The sequence below is a fragment of the Salvelinus sp. IW2-2015 genome, unplaced genomic scaffold (assembly GCF_002910315.2).
Source record: "Salvelinus sp. IW2-2015 unplaced genomic scaffold, ASM291031v2 Un_scaffold16393, whole genome shotgun sequence".
Lineage (NCBI taxonomy): Eukaryota > Metazoa > Chordata > Actinopteri > Salmoniformes > Salmonidae > Salvelinus > Salvelinus sp. IW2-2015.
Window position 1 is genome coordinate 1,420,394 of NW_019957565.1, and position 20,187 is coordinate 1,440,580.

The following is a 20,187-nucleotide window of genomic DNA, read 5'->3' on the forward strand; positions in this document are numbered from 1 at the left end:
GAATTATTTCATGCCATGCATGTTGTCACTTTTGTGATGTTATTGCAGGATACGTGGAGTAACGGTTACCGTCACTTCTCTTCACTAGTAGTTTGATGGAAAAAGCCTATGCAAATCTGCTCTACCCTTTCCTTGGTTTGTGATTTGACAGTGCATTATCTTAGTCATTTAATGCACTGACATTTGAATAAAATGTAAACTGCATTTTGATAGTACTCTGGTCGCAAATCAAACATGTGAAAGTTCGTTTTGATCATTTAATTCAGACATGAATTCCTGAACTACAAGACAAAAAACATGTTTTATGAAGTTGTAGGGATGTGTTTTAAAACAAATATTTTTTAGCTGCCCTGAACAGAAATATACTGAATGTGTTATACTGTCCAAGAAAATCTCAATTTCAAAAGTTAATATTGTTAACTCAAACAAGGTGTTTGTAATAGGGGCTCCCGAGTGGCGCAGCGGTCTAAGGCACTGCATCTCAGTGCTAGAGGCGTCTTTACAGACCCTGGTTCGATTCCAGGCTGTATCACAACCGGCCGTGATTGAGGGTCCCAATTTGCCCAGCGTCGTTGGGGTTTGGCCAGGGTAGGCCGTCATTGTAAATACGAATGTGTTCTTAACTGACGTGCCTAGTTAAATAAAAAAATTTAAAACAAATAATAAGCATGGCATAAAACGAATGTGGACATTAATAAATGCATTTGTATAGCTTCCAAAATATTTTTTACAATGGTGGGGGAGGTACAACTTCCATCTGCTTTGATTGGTCAATTTGGACTGCGAGAGGCTGTAAGAACCACGAGAGATGATGGCGTTAGGCCATTCTCTGAGCCAGTCCAAGCCTTAGAAGACGTTTCTTCTCTGGATGTACTTGGTGTGTCTTCAGCTTTGTTTTCTAGGCCTTCTGAATTGATGGACTCTTCCTCCACTTGAACCTCAGACCACAAGGACCTAACAATAGAGGTCCAGGCTGTCTGAGTAACTCCACTGTCCTCTCTTTCTTGTATTGATCCATTGGATCGATTCATCTCGTTATCGTCATCATCCCTCCTATTTTGCTCCACAGCTTTTGTCCATTTCTCCTCCTCTTCCACCTTTTCTTCTTCCTCTGGATTGTGAGCTGTTAGCAGATCCAGGGTGACACTCTGTAGGATGGGGAGCGTTAACACAACATATTTTACATTAACAACATGCTCAATGTCATACTCTGGATTCAAATGACTGGTGCAGGACAACCCATGGGTGTTAAAAGGATTAACATGGGCACCACCCATAAGCAGCGATGATCAACTGTTGGTCCAGCCTCACTATCTGCAGGGCAATGTGAAATGGAAACCAGGTATTGGTTGCACTGTACCTTGATGGTGCTTAGCATGACTCCTAGAACATCGCTTCCTTGGTATGACTGGTGCAGGCCGAACTCCTCTCTCAGAGAATGGAACACTCCGTTCATCACTCTCTTCACCTGGAGGGAACACATGTAAACCATTGAAACGATCACTGATCAGAGAGATGTAGGAATGAGAGCAATATAGAAGGTGGAAGTTAATTTCTCTTGGTGTTGCTCATTGGAGTAGTTTGTTAGAGCAAAGGTAGATTAAATTTTTTTTTTTTTAAATCAGTCCCCCCCACCCAAAGTCTGCTTTCTCTACTCCTGTAGTTCTTCACACTGGTCCTAGGGACATTTTAGTTTTTGCCCAAGCACTAAAAACCTGATTCCACTAATTAAAGGTTTGATGAGGTGATTAGTGGAATCAGGTGTATAGTGCTAGGGACAAACTAAAAATGGTGGGTCCCCAGGACCAGGATTAAGAAACACTACTCCAATCACGTACAGACTAGTCTGAGGTGAATGTTGGAACACTCACCTGTTCTGCCATTGCATCCTGATTGGGCTGCTGGGCATGCCTCTTCTGCTCAACCAATAGCATTTCTAGCTGCTTCCTGGTGGTCTCTGCCCTGCGCTGCCATATACTGAGAGCGAGAGAGCATTGGAATTCAACTGTTTGAATCGTTTACATTTCCTAATGTTTAGGGAGTGTGCACACTCAGTATGTCCTTCACCTGTTCCTGTAGTTCTGACAGTGTCCTGGCCAGAATGTCTCTCTGCTGTGTGATTTCTGCTAGCTCACGGCTATGTAGTTCCTTCTCATACCCACCCTGCTGCCAGTCCACATCCAGCACCACCTTTAGATAAACACACGTTTAAAGCCTGCAGGTTTAATGCTTTACATAATGTTAAGCATAATTACATGCAAATAATTATTAATAATAATGTTGGGTATGTAGCAACATTTCAACTGATATGGCTGGTATTTAGTCTGGATCATCGTGTGTGTGTGAGAGAGAGTGTGTGTGTGTATACCTGTTCCCCCTGCTCTACTTCTCCTCTCCTGGCCCTCAGGTTGTCAGTTTCCCTCTGGCTGCTCCTCCTCGCCTCCTCCACCTCCTCAGACAGACGCTGATGCTCACACTGCCACCTCCTCTTCCTCTCCGACAGCATCTGACAGAGACCGACAGTGTTACAAGATCAAGACCAAAGTCCAATTCCCATTCTCCCCCCCTTCTCCTCTGTGAAGTGTGATGGGGACTCCGACAGAGGTTATACCGCTTCCCACTCAATGAATTAAACGCATTGGATTAGTATAAATGAGGGGGAGTGAGTGAAAGTGAGCACACTTTGGGAACAAGGGGTATATTCAGAATTGGGTAAGTGTACTATATTCTGTAGAAGAAATGTCAGGGGATTATTTTTTATACCAAACAGTTATTACAAGAATACTGGCACCATGTGGGACAGTGGTATTGCAGCCTGATAATACTCATTGGTCCAGCCTGCTCGTCTCCACAGACACACACCTTGTCCAGGTTGCCTTTCCCAGCCCTCAGGTCCTGTAGCACCTCCTCCGTGTTGGCGATTCTCAGCTGCATCTCTTTACGTTTCAGTTTCTCTGTACGCCACTGGGCCTGCGCCCTCCCCTCTCCCTTCCTTAGCCCTGTACGCACGCACACACACCTCTTTAGTTAGCATGGTGTAATGACCCAATAGAACATTCCCAAAAGTTTAAACCATGCCCACCCGGCACGCTGGACACAACTCAAAAGATATTCAAAATTGTGTAGTCTCTCTAATAAACGGATCCAAGTGCAGTGGTTCTGCCAGTCCTGTACCTTCTACTAGTCTCTCTAATGAGCTGAACTGAGTACAGTGGCTCTCCCTGTCTTGCAGGGCTTGGCTGAGCTGTGTCTGCAGAGAGGAGACAGAGCGCTGCAGAGAGGAGGACTCCAGCCGAAGCTTGGAGACCAGGGTGGAGTAGGCGGCTAGGTACTCTGTCAGGTGCGGCTGAGATGGAGAGAGAGACAGTAAGAGAGGTGGGGGGAGGGACTTAAGTGTGTGTCTGAGACTGTGAATGTAGTAAGTTTCCTCTGCTCTTTCCTACCTTGTCCTGCTCTGCCTCCAGCAGGCTGGTCTGGTCCTGTTGGTTGCTGGTCTTCAGCACGTCTTTCCTCTGTTCCAACAGTAAACCACTCTGCTCCATACACCTGTCACACACACCATCTTTTTTTTTATCTCAGGATGTCTACAGATTCACATTCTATCTTCCCGTTGTTTTATTTACTTGGAAATACTGTGCAACCTTACCTAGCATTCACAGCGGCTAAGAAATGCATTGACATTAATTGGAAGGCTGGTTATCCTCCCACAATGGGAAGATAGAAATGCCATGACCCACTACATTTGATTTATTACCAGATGAAGAGTATACCAGGCGACTTTCATAAGGTGTGGAGGCCTTGTATTGAATACCGTAAGACAAAAAGGAGTCTGTTTTGAAAACATACCCATGTCAGGGTGGATACCTCTTTAGGCCGCTCTGTCCTGGCCCTGGGGGTCTACCGTCCTGTGGATTGTCACTCTGGCCTAGTACACATGTTTCACTAAGCTCCTGAAGTGTGGGTGTGTTAGGTTTGGGGTGCTGCAGGGCGGTGGACCCCTAGGGACAGGGCGACAAACTTCTATTGGTGTAAGTAATGAGAGTTCTACATTATCCTCATGAGATGAATCATATGGAGGCTGAGGTGTTGATGTGTGTACATGTAAACTATGTGTATGTTTATTTTATTCAACTTTGGTTTCCAAACCTTTTCCTTGGGAAATTATAAATAAATTGACTGTGATATGTATGAATTGTAATATATTTCATTTAATCTTTTCACAGATAGTTTCATATTGAAACATTTAAATTGCACAACAATTCCATGTGAATCTGATAACTAGAATGTGTAGACTTTCCCAGATACAGTTTATGTCGTCCTGTCATCAGTCATAATGTCTCAGATGACAACCGAACTGACATCATATTCATTAAGTACCAACGCATGTTTTCAACTGGTTCTATTACCGAAATATGGTTCCTTTCCCCCCACTTGTTTGATGTTCCCAGACTCTCTATGTTTAACAAAGGCTCTTCAAGAGTCCTTCAGTAGAGTCAGAGAGAGACGGAAGGGAGAAAGGTATTTATGGGGGGGGGTCATAAACCTTACCCACAGGCCAACGTCATGACAAAGTGCATTTGCATTTTCTCTAAAGATGCTGAAAGAAAGAAATCATATTTCTCCACTCCTGTTCCCGAGACAAAATGTACATTTGTTTATAATTTCTCTGTAAGAAATGCATAATTCTGCAGAAGTTCAGTGCGTGATGACGTAGTGCACACAAAATGTACTTTTTCAACTAAGTTTTCATGTACCAAAATACAAATCTAAAGTTCAATATGTTTCCATCGCATTTCCAACTCTATGGATCATTTTGTCACAAACTGTTGCCTTAAATAGCAAATGTGCCTACTCTGGTCTTCGCACATGAGCTCCAGCCAACAACCGATACAGTGCTAGTACTTTGTGCGGGTATAGTCTACATCATGTGTCAAACTTATTCCATAGATGGCCGAGTGTCTGCGGGTTTTTGCTCCTCCCTTGCTTTTGGTTGATGAATTAAGGTCACTAATTAGTAAAGAACTCTCCTCACCTAGTTGTCTAGGTCTTAATTGAAAGGAAAAAACAAAAACCCGCAGACACTAGGCCCTCCATGGAATGAGTTTGACTGACACCCTTAGTCCACATGATGAGATTATTACTGATAAGAGCAAGAATATTTTTATTTGTCAAACAGCTGTCACCAGAATAAGACCCTTGATATTAATTGGAAATGGGCATCAAGATCACAATGCACTTTCACTACCCTGTGAAGTTCATAATTGATTTAAACTGTAGCCTAATAAACTGCATGGTTTCCAGAGTCATAGTGGGAGGAGGATCATCGCGTTACTCCAAGTTTATGTCGATATGATGGTTATTATATTAATATTTGCGAATTAAGGCGTTTCCACCGCCATTTCTGGCATAATTAATTTTACCGACACTAAAAGATCCCACCATGTAGAATGAACAAGTTGTCTGTCAGCATTTATAAAGTTGTACCGAAACTTCCTGTTTCCATCATAGCTGTTGTGATTTTTTTTAAATATGGTATGACTTTACTCTAATAACTGGATGGAAACGTGGTTTGTCTGTAATCCTTAATTTTTGACAAGTTTAGCCATTTGCCTCCGTCACACTCACTTAGATGTTACATTCTATTGCAACCAAGGGGAGACTAAGTTTCATCAGTGAATGACTGTGACAGCTAGCCATGGCTAATATTTCATCCAGGAAAGAAGGAATATGGAGGGGAAATGAGTTAGTAAAACAGACAAAGACAGACAAGTTCAAGTTTTTAATAATCTCCACATGGCAGTCATAGACACTGAAACACATGAATATTGCATTGCTAATAGACAATAAAACATACAAGAGAAAAGCATGACAAAATGTACATTTGACCTTTGAAGATACTCAAGTTGTGTTGATAAGTTGGCAAAAATAAGGTATGGGTGACTGTGCCTTTCACAGACAGACAAATGCAAACATGCATAAAGTCAAAAACACACTGCAGTGGAGGCTGCTGAGGGGAGGACGGCTCATAATAATGACTGGAACGGCGTAAATGGAATGGTATCAAACACATAGAAACCTTGTGTTTGATACCATTCTACCGATTCCTCTCCAGCCATTACTAGAAGCCTTTCCTCCCCAGTTAAGGTGACACCAACCTCCTGTGATACACTGAGTATTCAAAACATTAGGAACACCTGCTCTTTCCATGACATAGGCTGACCAGGTGAATCCAGGTGAAAGCTATGATCCCGTATTGATGTCATCTGTTAAATCCACTTCAGTCAGTGTAGATGAAGGGGACGAGACAGGTTAAGGAAGGATTTTGAAGCCTTGAGATAATTGAGACATGGATTGTGTGTGTGCATTTTTGTTACACTTTTTATATACACTGCCTGTATTTATATACTGGATTCATGCCATCGCTTACTGTTAAATACAGTATCTACTGCTGTACATATCATTCTTAGTATATATTTTTGCTGTATATACGCATAGATTGCATTTGGATTACAGATACAGTGTTATTTGGGTTGTTAACGGGACTTGTCTTGGCATTCGTGGTTTCTTGTTTTTCTGTTTTTGATTATTATTTGTGCACTGCATTGTTAGGAGCTGGTAACACAAGCATTTCGCTGCACCCGCTATAACATCTGCTTAACTGTGTATGCGACCAGTAAACTTTTATTTGATTTGAAATCCACTGTGATTATTATTTGACCCTGCTCATCATCTTTAAACGTTTGAACATCTTGAAGAACGATCTGGCTTTAACGGTTATGTACTCTAATAATCTCCTCCTGGCACAGCCAGAAGAGGACTGGCCACCCCTTGGAGCCTGGTTCATTGCTAGGTTTTTTCCAGGTTCCTGCCTTTCTAAGGAGTTTTTCCTAGCCACTGTGCTTCTACATCTGCATTGCTTGCTCTTTGGGGTTTTAGGCTGAGTATCTGTATAAGCAATTTGTGACAACTGCTAATGTAAAAAGAGCTTTATAAAATACATGTGATTGATGGAACAGGCAGTGGTCCAGGCTAGGCATGCTCATTATGGCCCCTGTAGGCCAGGAGATCATTATGGGTGAGCACCATGGTCCCCTGTCCCCTCCCTGATGCTTTACTGTTAGCATGACACAGGACTGATGGTAGCGCTCACCTTGTCTTCTCCGGACAAGCTTTTTTCTGGATGCCCCCAACAATCAGAAAGGGGATTCATCAGAGAAAATGACTTTACCCCAGTCCTCAGCAGTCCAATCCCTGTACCTTTTGCAGAATATCAGTCTGTCCCTGATGTTTTTCCTGGAGAGAAGTGGCTTCTTGGYTGCCCTTCTTGACACCAGGCCATTCTCCAAAAGTCTTCACCTCACTGTGCGTGCAGATGCACTCATACCTGCCTGCTGCCATTCCTGAGCAAGCTCTGTACTGGTGGTGCCCCAATCAACTTTANCATCACCCCAAACAAATGAAATACCGTGTACAAAAAGTTGTAGTCAGTCGGTCAGTCAGACAATCCGCCAACAGATCTCCAGCGGAGAAAAGGCCCCGAAAACCAACGGAGAGTTGTAGTCCACAGACGCACAGAGTGGATCCAATCCTGGGTAAACTCGTTTTAAGGCTACAAAACACACTGCAAGGCAACAAACAAACGTAATAGCGAAGTTTCATGAACTGAAGGTAGTACACATCCTCATTCATGTCTCGATCACAACTTCACCTTTGCGCAGCTGATGCTGGCTATTTAATTGGGAATTAAAGGGGAAGCGCCCTATTAGAAGGAGAAGCACTGAGACGGTTCAGAAATATGTGTGTGTGACGGCTCAGAAATATTCAGGGCCGTCACAACACACACACACAGTACAGTACACACAGACCTCTGGTTCTGCTCGAGGAGTTCTCTGACCTTCCAGTTCTGCTCCTCCACTCGGGTGCTCTTCTCCAAAACCATCTCCTTTAGAAACAAGTTCTCCTGTGGAACCCAAATGGAGAAGTTATGTCGTTCCATGCAATGGTCAATGCCTATCAGGTAATTGCTTTCACCAGTCCTACTCTTCCCCACACCAGTGCAGTTAAGGGTGGCAGACCAGGACAATATTTTTTTTTTTTCCCAGACCAGTGCAGAATGAGGGAGAGCAGAAAAGGAGGAGGACACTGTAGATTAGTGGGACAGTTGACTGACCTGGGTGATTCTCTGGATGTTGTGCAGGATCATGGCTGTTTCCATGGACACCGAGGACAGACCCAGAGAGTTGCCGCCACCATGCTTCTGGAGCTCATCCACCTGGTATAAAATATGTTAACATGACTTAAAACTGTTACAATGCTTTATTACTTGTTACAAGCATGTATGAGGCTATGAGCCCTTATAATGTCTCAGTTTGACAGGATCATTATGACATTAAAAGAAATGACGAGGAGGTCATACATACTTACGCAAAACAATGCAATACAAGAAAGTGTTACCAGAACAATAAACAAGTCCACTGCTGACCTTGGAGACCAACAGATTGATTTTATCTGCCACTTTCCCCACAGCCTGTCCGATCTCAGTGTTGTGCTGTCGCACCTCCGTCATCAACAAGGAAGTGACGTCACTAGGTGCTAGACGGGTCAAATGTGGTTTTAGATAAAAGCTTGAAAACATATTACAATAGTATGTCTGCCATACTGCACTTAGACAAGGTGACCGTGAAAATTGTATTTTCATTACCCTGGTATGAAACTGCATGATGAGGGTGGAACTGACCAAGGTAGGACGGACCAAAGGCAGACTGAAAGGATGGGTATGGCTGTGAATGGAGTAGTACCAAAGTACTCGTTAAATGGGGGGGCGGGGGGGGGGGGGGGGGGGGATAAGCATATTGGATCATTTCAAATTTACCCTTTGGAGATCAATATTGGTTATTCAATTAAAATTCAATACCTGGAAGGCATGACTGCTTCCACCACAGTCCACAGCCTGTGGGACCACTGTCTCCATAAACACTGGTTGCTGGGCAGCAGTTGGCACAACGACCTCAGGCACTGAAACAGAAAATATAACCCTGAATATAAGCAAATGACTGGTGGATCTACCAAACATATGGATGTAAATGGACACTGAACTAGAGGTCTTACCTGCATGGACAGGGGGTGCAGCTGACATCTGGACTGGCTGGGGGAGCAGACAGTGATGTGAAGGGTGAGATTCACTTGGGTCCTGCAGGGTGACACAGATACAGACACAGAAGAATATTAACAGGTCAGTGGCACAGTCATGGGTGTCAAACATGACAAAGGTTTGTAGGTTGTACTCCTTTTCCAGCATACCTGGCAAACAGGTTCCAAAATAAAAGCATTAACTTGGTCAAAAACTGGAATTGTGGGAATGCACAATTCCATACAGAACAGAAGGCACACACACACACACAGACAGACACACAGACAGACTCACTATGGAGCCCACCTCTGTCTTGGAGTCACTGTGGTCTGGCTGGGCGGAGATGGCTTCTGTTGGGAAGGGCAGCATGGGCTGACCCATCTTGGCCATATGAGAGATCAACTTGGCTTTGGCTGTATCCGGCTGCTGTATGTAAGATAATAGTGTTTGAGAGAGATTGTGTCTGTTTGACTGTGAGTGAGTGAGTTTGTGTGCGCAAATGTGAGTGAAAATGTGTGTGTGTAAGCATGCAAAGAAGTTAAACTAAATGAAAATAACACTCACCATCAGTTGCTCATTTATTGAATTGGGTTTCACATTCAGAGGCTTTCCCCTGTTGGCAGAAAAGTCAAAGAGTTAACCTGCCATCTGACCTCCAAATAAAAAACCCTCCTAACTCCCCCACTGAGGAACAGTGAAGGTAGTGGTACATACCTGGGCTCTGCTGGGATAGAGGTGGGGGGCTGAGACTGAGGGGACATCCCAAAGCCCAGACTGTCCACACTTGGGGAGGGGGAGTTGGTGGTTAATCCCCCATTCTGTCGCTCCGACCCACTGTCCTTAGCAAACTTCACCTAAATACACCACACAGAGTTAGAACATCTAGACAGCCATCTTTAGCCAATTACGCCCTCTAGCTTCGGTACACAAACAGTTCCATGTGGCTACAGTGAGATACTGTTTGACGTTTGAAACTGAATGTGTGAGTGTGTGTGTGCGCCCACCCGGCGGATCTCCACATTGTAGACCAGTGTGCTGGAGGAGGGGACGCGGTTGGGGATGCCCTTTGACCCATAGCTTAGGGTGGGGGGCACAATATGGAAGCGACGCCCAGTTTTCTGCATCCCTACCATCCCGTCCTCCAATCCCTAAAAGAGTGAGAGATAGGAGAGAGAGAAACATCACATTCTTCTATATTTGTTTTTTTCTGTAAGCATGAAGTTGCCTCACTATGTGTTGTGATGTCATATTGCTGAGTTGACCACCACACCAGTGGAGGCTGGTGGATAGAGGTATAGGAGGATGGGCTCATTGTAATGGCTGGAATGGAATAAATGGAATGGAGTCAAACAGGTGGTTTCCATACGTTCCATTACATTGAGCCCGTCTTCCTATAGCTCCTCCCACCAGCCTGGTCTACAACCTACCTTAATGGCTTTACCGGTGCCAAGTTTCACTCTCAGCAGCTTGTCTTTGCCCACGTTGGAGTCAAACATCTGACACACAGAAAACAATATAATACATTCAGCTGAATGGTGATCAAATTGGCATTGACATGCACTGTGAAGAGGATAAGTGAGTGAGAGAAAGAGGACAGTCATACAAACGCATTCACTGAAAAAAAACAACCTACAATTCTTGTTGTAAAATCCATGCCCTTTAGACTCTCTCCAGACAATAGTAAACAAGGTGGGAGAGAGTTCAGCCATGTAAAGGGTTAAGTGCTCAAGGAAGAGAAAAGTGGGTGGGGACAACAATGTTCTATTAAACATCACTTCAAAGAAGTAAATCTAAAGATTTAACTAGGCCTCCTCTATTCCTCTCTGATAAAACATTTACTAGGGTCAGCCTTATCTGGGCCTCATCTGGGCCTCTTGAAAGCACAGAGACATTCCCAACAGAGGTGAGACGGATTTTTCCAAACTCTATTGCTTGCTGCATATGTTTAAGGCCCTGTGATATACACAGCTATTTTTTTAATCATGAATTATATACATTATGGCCGCTGATTCATGATAACTCGATCATAACCCAAAATATAAGGTTGCTTTACTCCATTGTTTGTAAGCTATGTCATAAACATACATTAATGTACAGCTTCAAATTTTCTAGAAACTATCATGTTGACCTTGTCCTTTTGTTTTTTTTCTCCATATAGTAGATATAATTAGGTGGTTAAATTTCTCCAGCCCCATCGCTCTGTTCTATAGCATTTTGTGGTTTTGGCAATGAAGACCCATAATATGAATATCTAAGGATGTGCACAATGTTGCCCTGTAAAGGTAAAACCATGCTTTACAATTGGTTAGGATCCATGTGTCACGATTTGTTACGATCACATAGGGATCGCAACATCGTACCATGTTGACTCAAACTGAAATGATCTCGAACTGACTGATAATGGTTTCACCTTCAGTTTAGATATGGCCGCCTCCGGCAGTCTGCTGTCTGAGGAGCACTTCCTGTGCTCCATCTGTCTGCATGTGTTCACTGAGCCAGTAACCATTCCATGTGGACAACTTCTGCATGGCCTGTATCAAAGAGTACTGGGATACTAGTGACCCTTGCCGGCGTCCCATGTGTTTGGAGAAATTCGACAGGAAACCGGAGCTTTGCATCAATACTCTCATTTCTGAGATGGCTACTCAGTTCAGGAAGTCAGTTCAAGGGAAAGCCACCAAGCCTAGACCAAGGCCCAGCCCAAAGCCCTGCTCAACCCCTAGAAGTTTCCTGTGACATCTGTACTGGGACAACGCTCAAGTCCCTGAAGTCCTGCCTGGTGTCTGACATCTTTCCGTGAGACTCACTTGAAGCCTCAGAGAGTCACCGGTTAAAAGAGACAAGCTGATCGACCCTGTGGAGAACCTGGAAGACAGGATGCGTAAGAAGCATGAGAGACTCCTGGATCTGTTCTGTTGAAGTGACCAGACATGTCTGCGTGTGTTTTGCTTGAAAACAGACCACATGACACTGTCCCTCTAGAGAAGAGTATAGAGAGAAAATGGCTAAACTAGGAAAGGTTATGGCAGAGGTAGACCAGAAGATGCTTACAAGATAGAGTAAGGTTGAGGAGATCAAACACTCATATCTCAGCAAGAGAAATGGAAAGAGACAACGTGCAGGTCTTCACTGCCCTGGTGCGCTCCATTGAGAGAAGCCAGGTAGAAATCATTGAGGTGATTGAGGAGAGGCAGAAAGCAGCAGAGGCAAGCTGAAGGGCTCATTAAAGAGCTGGAGCAGGAAATCACTGAGCTACAGAGGAGAAGCAATGAGCTGGAACAGCTCTCACACACTCAGGGCCACCTTCAACTCCTCCAGAGGTTCCCATCCCTGTGCAGCCCTCCACCCACCAAGGACTGGTCTGAGATCAGTGTTCACAGTGATCTGTGTCTGGGGACTGTGAGGAGAGCTGTGTGCTGGAGGAGACACTTGTGAGTGAAGTGAAGAGGTTTGGTGATGTTGAGCTGGAGGGGGTTTCAGCAGTAGATGTGACCCTGGACCCTGATACAGCACCTCCTTACCTCATCCTGTCTAGGATGGGAAGCAAATGAAAAACAGAGGCAAAGAACATGATCTCCCAAACTACCCAGAGAGGTTTGATTATTTTGTCAATGTCCTTGGAATTGAGGGGTTCTCTTCAGGGAGATTTTACTATGAGGTTATGGTTACGGGCAATACTGAGTAGGATTTAGGAGTAGACAGTGAGTCTGTCAACAGGAAGAGGGATATAACACCAAGGCCTCAGAATGGATACTGGACTATGCAGAGGTATGGGTGTGAGTACAAAGCCAGTGACACCCTACCCTGTCCCCATCTTTCTGAGAGACACACCACAGAAGGCGGGGGTGTTTATGGATTGTGAGGAGGGTCAGGTCTCCTTTTATGATGTGGGGGCCTGGTCTCATATCTACTCTTTCACTGACTGTAACTTCAGAGACGCTCTATCCATACCTTGGCCCAAATCCTAATCCTGATGGTGAAATCTTCCCTCTGATCATCTCTACATTCAAAGTCAGACTTAAATTCCCAAATTGTACAATGGAGTGGTTATTCTCATTATTATCAGCATTTGTCAGTCTGTTTGACATGACGAGTATAGGACCATACTAGGCTAAGCTACTGGTCAGGAAGTTTGAGTCATAATTTCTGCCAGCACGATGCTCATTAGGTAAACTAATGAGCACCGTACGAGGAAGGGTGCATTGTGGAAATATAGGATCCAGCATCTAGAATATCAGTATATTGTCAATGTTTGAATATCTTCTGATCTTTTGCATTTAAAAAATAAATAAATTATAAAGCCACAAATCAAATTGCCCAATGCTCTGAGCTTTTCTGAGCCTTTATTCATTTAGTCACAAGCAGTTGATTTTGTCAGAACCAGTTGATTTTCTCTGAATACAGCACAATTATTTTGGCTGTATTCAGAGTTATTTGTCACCTGTCCGATGTTGTGATTCTGTAGAAGCCAGCCTGTGAAGGCCACCTCTACCGTGTCACCATAGTCCACCGCCTGTCCCTCTCCTAACAGCAGGTCCTGGGTCAGTAGTGTATCTACAGTGGTCTCACTGTTCCATCTGGCCACACACAGCTGTAATGGTGGGTAAAGGTTTAAACATTAAAACAAGTCAATGGATTTTTACTGTGTGCAAATAACTCAATAAAACAAACTATCCATGTGTCCATCCATCTGTTTTTCCAGAGCCATATATAGAGATCTATATACACAGTGTACAAATCATTATGCACACATGAATCCAGGTGACAGCTAAGATCCCTTATTGATGTCACTTGTTAAATCCTCTTCAAATCAGTGTAGATGAAGGGGAGACATGTTAAAGAAGGATTTTTAAGCCTTGAGACAAGTTAAGTGCCTTTGAACGGGGTATGGTTGTAGATGCCAGACGCACCGGTTTGTGTCAAGAATTGCAATGCTGCTGGGTTGTTCATGCTCAACAGTTTCCTGTGAATGGTCCACCACCCAAAGGATATCCAGCCAACTTGACACAATTGTGGGAAGCATTGGAGTCAACATGGGCCAGCATCCCTGTGGAACGCTTTTGACACCTTGTAGAGTTCATGCCCTGACGAATTGAGGCTGTTTTGAGGGTCAAAGGGGGTGGGGTGCAACTCAATATTAGGAAAGCATTCTTAATGTTTTGTACACTCCGTGTATATCTGTCTAGTATGAGAAAAAAAAATACTTCCGTCGTTCACCTCTTTGCAAAAGTCCACTCCAGCTTTCTCAGAGTCAAACATCAGGGACCAGTTGTGCCTCAGGTCATCGTAGAATGTTCCATAGTTACCTGGCTGAACCTGAGAAGTCAAATCAGATATAGTCTAGGTAAAACACACCCACACAGTTAAAACTGCACAAGCATGTACACATCATGGGAAGATGTACTACTCACTGTGAAGATGAATCCTAGATGGATCTTGGCAGTTGTGATTGGTTTCTGTTGGCTTCCATAAAGCAGGATCATGTACTGAAGAAAACAATCAAGACGAGATGAAAAAGACAGACAAATGACTAGGCAAACAAACTTGATGTGTGCATGAACAGAATAAACTTGGGTCCCACTTTACAATAACATGTATTTATGTGGTAGTTACAAAGGCAGGTTTACATTATGTTTTACACAATCTTTTTATGCAATAGTTTGTATCACTTTTCTACCTTTTGGTTATGATCAAGTGTAGTAGATTTGTAAACAAACTCAATTTAAAATGTGGCTAAAACTCTTGCCATAGATTTATTACTGTATCAAGACTTATTAAAACAATTTATCATGAGCCTTTTTCACCCTACACTAAAACAGCCTAGAGTATCTCAAGATCATACAATTAACTGAGTCACATATTTCTTATTAAGTGGTTAGAGCAGAATACATGACCCTGCATTAATTGAGTTGGAAAATCATATGATTAAATGTAAACAGTGCATGACTTGGGGCGGAGCTCACAAGCACCTCAAATGTTCTACTGCTTGAGTTCCGGCACCTCTTATAGAATATTCACTTAAAAAACATTGCAGAGTTCCAGCACCAAAATAAAAACAGCACTCAAAATGAGTACCAGCACCCATTTCAGTCCAAGCACTGAATGTGTAGAGATGGAGACTTCCTTTTCACGTCACCTGGACTTTGTTTATTCTTAACGGACACCAGTTTTACATATCCTTCACAGCTCAAGTACCTCTCTGGTTGGATGATTTCCCAGGATAGCAGCGCCCACCTTCCCCTGTTTTGTGTACTGGCCATTCACACTGCAAACACAAAACCATGACGACAAGATCAAACAGGACCTGTGAACACAACAACAAACACACGCATATGCTCTCACGCACGCACGCACCACCTCAAGCACACTAGTAATGGACATACTCACATACACATTCAACTCTGAGAGAGACATATCAACTCTATCTAGTGATATGGATTTCAGGTGCTTGTTGGTGGACATACTCACAAGCGGAATGCATGAACAGCAGTAGCCAAAAGGACAGAAGGAGTTGATGCAGGCTTTTGAGGAGATGGGCCTTTGAAAACACACACAGAGTTAACAAAAAAACAAAACAGGCAGACCATATTCAAACACTTCCATAACGTGAACTTTTGCACCAATCCATTAATGTATGGATTGGAAGAATTGCATTAGCGTTTACACGTGGTCTGAAGTCTGTTTAAACGTTACAAGCCACAATACTGAAGAAATGCATCCTTCCTGCTGTCTAGGAGTCATAACTTTCATCTATCCAATCATGTCGGATCAGTGTTTACGTCAAAGGGAGGAAGGAAGGATGGAATGGATTTCACCAGTGTTTAAACAGGGCCTCAGACTTGTCTTACTCAGAGCGGTGGGGGTTTTCTTCGGTTGTTTGGGGGCTCTGAACTGGAAGGACTCGTTGCCCTGACTGGCAGCCTGATCCAGATCAAAGAGAGAGGCTAGCTTTGCTCTGTCAACACACAAACACAATGATACTGTATATGGGTAATTACAAAATATCAGAATTGCACTGAGACTGATTTTTCACTTTAAAATGTATGCCAAACAAAAACCGTTGAATTAAAAAGTTTAACAAACTATACAACTATGCACAAGGAATACTTTTAACTATTTACACAGAACATTTTACAGAAACACATTTACTGGAAGAACTAGGCAGATGCAAAGTTTGGTAACAGTTTTTATTTTATTTTTTACAAGTCCACCTTTTTCCAAAACTTTGTTAAATCCATGTACAGTGCCTTCAGAAAGTATTCACATCCCTTTTCACATTTAGTCGTGTCACAGCCTGAATTTAATTTATTACATTTAGAAGAAAAAAAATTGTCACTGGCCTACACACAATAGCCCATTATGGCAAAGTGGAATGATGTTTTTCCAAATGAATAAAAATTTGAGTCAATAACAACGTCTTGAGTCAATAAGAAATCAACCCCTTTGTCATGGCAAGCCTAGAATTCAGGAGTAAGACCTTGCTTAACAAGTCATAATAAATTGCATGGACTCACTGTGTGAAATAATAGTGTTTGACATGATTTTTTAATGACTACCTCATCTCTGTACCCTACACATAAAACTATATGTAAGGTCCCTCAGTCAAGCAGTAAGGTTACTCCACAATACTAACCTAATTGACAGAGTGAAAAGACCGAAATCTGTACAAAACATGCATCCTTTGGGTGATAAAACCTAAAGAGCATTCCAGAGAACATGAGCTAATGGTTCTGTTCTATGCTGTACCAGGGAGAGACGGTTCCCTTTTGGAGTAAGGGGGCCAGACACTGGTCTTTACAATGAAAACTGTTGAAACAGCAGTAACTGTCTGCTATGTTTTATAGATATCTTTCATACAAATCTTAACCTTTGTGAACTGTACCTAAGATCTGTGGTTCGTCAGTGTAAGTTGAGAGGGGTGTATCTTGGCTATAAAAGATCTTTGTACTTTTCTGTTGGTACTTTTCAATGGTTCATTAGAGATAGCGCATCATTGAAAGTCAAAAAATGCTATTGCAAAGCTTATTATTATTAAAGATGTTGTTTAAGTATGACTCTGACTGGTGTGTAGTTTGTAACTCTCCTCATTTGGTAAAGCAGAAATATGCCACCACACAACCGAAGTCAGCCTAAAAAGGCACCTGGCCCGCCACAAGGAGTAGCTAAAGCGAGATGAGTGAAGTAAAGCCCCCCCGGCCAAACCCGGACGCTGGGCCAATTGTGCGCAACCCTATGGGACTCCCGGTCACGGCCAGTTATGACACAGACTGGGATCTAACCCGGGTCTGTAGTTATGCCTCAAGCACTGCCTTAGACCGCTGCGCCACTCACGATGTCTGTATGTGTATTTTCAGTAACAGAATTTCAAGGCACAAGGCAATGTTTCTTAAACTTACAGAAGGCAGAATAATTTCACCAAAACTAAATAGAAGTGTTGATATTAGCTGGCAGGGGTCTTCACCTCAACATTGTGTTTGGATGCATTTCTAATACCTTTTCAGACCGTTTCCTGGTAGATGTTTTCTGAGACCCCTTTTCCATCTGTTTGACCACAAATCAAAGTCTTTCCTAATTAAATTTTTTGGGGATGGATAATGGTTGAAAAATGCATGTGTATGCCTTAAAACTTCTCAGAACGAGTCTCTTAGCTTTCATTTGACATTCTCCTATGAACTTCACATGTTGGTGCTCATGGGTCCATTAAGTCATGTTGGTGCTCATGGGTCCATTAAGTCATGTTGGTGCTCATGGGCCCATTAAGACATGCTGGTACTCATGGGTTAATTTACATGGAACTGACCATATGTGTATGGCAACAATACATACAAGTTTTAGTGTGCGTGTGCAAATGCACGCACGAACACACAATGTATGTGCATGTATGGGAACTTACACAAGCATGAGTATGTTTTGATCACTTCATCACAACGCGTAGCTTGGAATGACACAATCTAGTCGAAACAATGCAATCCACTCACAGCCCAATGAAGAGGTAGCAGAGACGATGATGGCATCAACACAGGGTTAAATACTTGTATCATGATTTGTATCATCACCATTCAGTCACTTAGTATCTGTTTGGATGTAAACAATTCTATCACAGCTTGCCTATCATCCTAACCTTACTTCCCGGGGTAGAGAGAAGAGACAGCATAGCTTTCTAGTTGTTTGCTTAGGTGATTGATTCAATTCGCTCACATTACATTTCGATTAGAAGCCAATATTATCCAGAGCAACATAAAATATCATAGACAGTCAGTGCCCAGCATGAATGTTTGCATGAAAGTTGAACAAGTCTTTTCTGGTATAATGTGATGCGCTACAAGACAATAGGCTACAAATGAACATGATCTCTACTATGCAAAACATTTTCCACATATTCCAAAGATTAGAAAAGAGAAAAACACTACTGACATTCTTCAAAATATAACCTTTCCTCACCCTCTGTGCTAAATGCAATATAAAAGTGCATTACTAGGAGGGAACATCAGACCCACATGACATAAACATGACATCCCCAGGCAAGCCTATCCACTCTCTATAGAGATCAGCATCCCATGACATGTATTAAACCCACCCTTGGTGGCCCCTTCCTCAAGAAAGCTAAAACATATTTTTAACTACAGCAGCACTCAAAGCAGTGAACCTTTGGTTAAATAAACTCAACACTCAACCAATAGACAAACAGCCAGTCACCCCATCTTTACTTACCGGATAGGTTATCTCTAGTCTCACACTCCAGACCTCTGTGCACAATAGCCTAGGGATGAGGTTAGGTTCTCTCTCAAAGAACACAGAACATACTGACCCATGGAACTCCCACCACAGGTAGTCAGTATGCCACACTGCAGACATTTTCACCCGTTTGTAGCTTCTGACAGAGGCCCTGTGCCAGAAGAAGAAGACACCGAGAAGGGGAGGGCAGGTAGGAGAGGAGCTGGCTGGCAAACAGATTGTGTGCCCTGCCAGGTCTCTCTCTCCTCCTCATGGTCCCATATAGGGACCATATAGCAGTATGGTCCATGCTGCTATGGTGCCATACCCCAAAACATTGTTAGAAAGCATAGGTGGTCTAATTGGTATATTCCCATTCATTGTTTTCCCTACCATTGCATAGGTGGGACAGGCTTCTCAGCCTAGCTCTGTCACATCCCAAGTAAGCGATAATCAACGAGGGGCTATGAGTTCATTATTTTCCCAGAGTCCCTTGTTGATTATCCCTTACATAATCCATTGGTTTAAATTGAATGGTTTTTGTTTTAAAAGGACGCCCTAGATGTTGATGTGGTGGCTTTTATTGCACTCCGCTTGGAAATATTTGGAGGGAAACACTGTTGACACTTCTTGGAAGAACACGTATAGGCTAGTAGTAACAAACATTATACACCACATATTTTAGTGGAGGTTTGTTTAGTCTACCCAAGCTATGAGGCTCTCACACATTCCACCAAATGAGTTTCCCCAAATTCAATAATGCCACCTTTGATTGAGTCCATAGGGCACCACTGTTTCAACATAGCCACTTATCTCCAGACTCACAAATTCTAGTTAAGATTTATCCAATGCACGTGGTTAAGGACTGCAACACAATTTGGGAGGAAGATGAAATATATATCGAAATCACAATTTAATTCTATATTATTTTTAGGCTTGCAGCACTACTTTTCAATTATTTGAATTGTTTTCATGCATCTCTAAATATAGTCTGTAGCCTAATAAACGTTGATACTGTTAGTTACATTGTAAGACATTGTAAACGTTTGTAAACAATGAAAAACATGACTTTTCCCTCTTCTCAGTGTATGAAGAATGATCCAATCAAAAGACAATGCGCTTCGCAAACTAATAAAAAAAAACTGCACATGCATTTACTTTTTCTCTGTAAACTCACCCGCCGTTAGGCAACAGAAAATCCCCTTCTTGATAACCGCAAAACATGTCTAGAAGTCTGTGTCGTACCTTTCGAATAGAAAAATACAGGGGTATTTTATGTCTAGCGAAACATCACACACAAACAACACGTTCAAGGGATAAACTTCAAACACGCCTCCATCCTT

At 42.8% G+C, this 20,187-nt stretch overlaps 1 protein-coding gene across 1 annotated transcript; it reads right to left on the reverse strand.

Moving 5' to 3' along the window:
* Positions 1–243: 243 nt before the first annotated feature.
* fkbp15a (FKBP prolyl isomerase family member 15a) lies at positions 244–20,170 on the reverse strand. Its single transcript, XM_070442636.1, has 27 exons — positions 20,022–20,170; positions 15,979–16,085; positions 15,599–15,668; positions 15,326–15,395; positions 14,542–14,616; positions 14,348–14,446; positions 13,572–13,721; positions 10,558–10,626; positions 10,135–10,278; positions 9,845–9,984; positions 9,695–9,743; positions 9,425–9,556; positions 9,109–9,190; positions 8,915–9,015; positions 8,702–8,780; positions 8,483–8,592; positions 8,171–8,272; positions 7,866–7,960; positions 7,466–7,702; positions 3,444–3,546; positions 3,175–3,346; positions 2,863–2,999; positions 2,369–2,506; positions 2,068–2,190; positions 1,872–1,967; positions 1,361–1,468; positions 244–1,148 (listed from the first exon to the last, which is right to left on the reverse strand). The coding sequence occupies exons 1-27, from the start codon at positions 20,066–20,068 to the stop codon at positions 771–773; spliced, it is 3,213 nt and encodes a 1,070-aa protein (XP_070298737.1). The 5' UTR covers positions 20,069–20,170; the 3' UTR covers positions 244–770.
* Between the last annotated feature and the right edge of the window lie 17 nt (positions 20,171–20,187).

What these genes read in the sequence shown, in the direction of transcription:
- fkbp15a (XM_070442636.1), bottom strand. Translation starts at nt 20,068, where the DNA reads ATGTTTTGCGGTTATCAAGAAGGGGATTTTCTGTTGCCTAACGGCGG. An exon ending in TTTCTGTTGCCTAACGGCGG is followed by an intron (nt 16,086 to 20,021) that starts GTGAGTTTACAG and finishes GTGTGTTGACAG; the next exon opens with AGCAAAGCTAGCCTCTCTCT. An exon ending in AGGATGCAATGGCAGAACAG is followed by an intron (nt 1,469 to 1,871) that starts GTGAGTGTTCCA and finishes TGTTCCCTCCAG; the next exon opens with GTGAAGAGAGTGATGAACGG.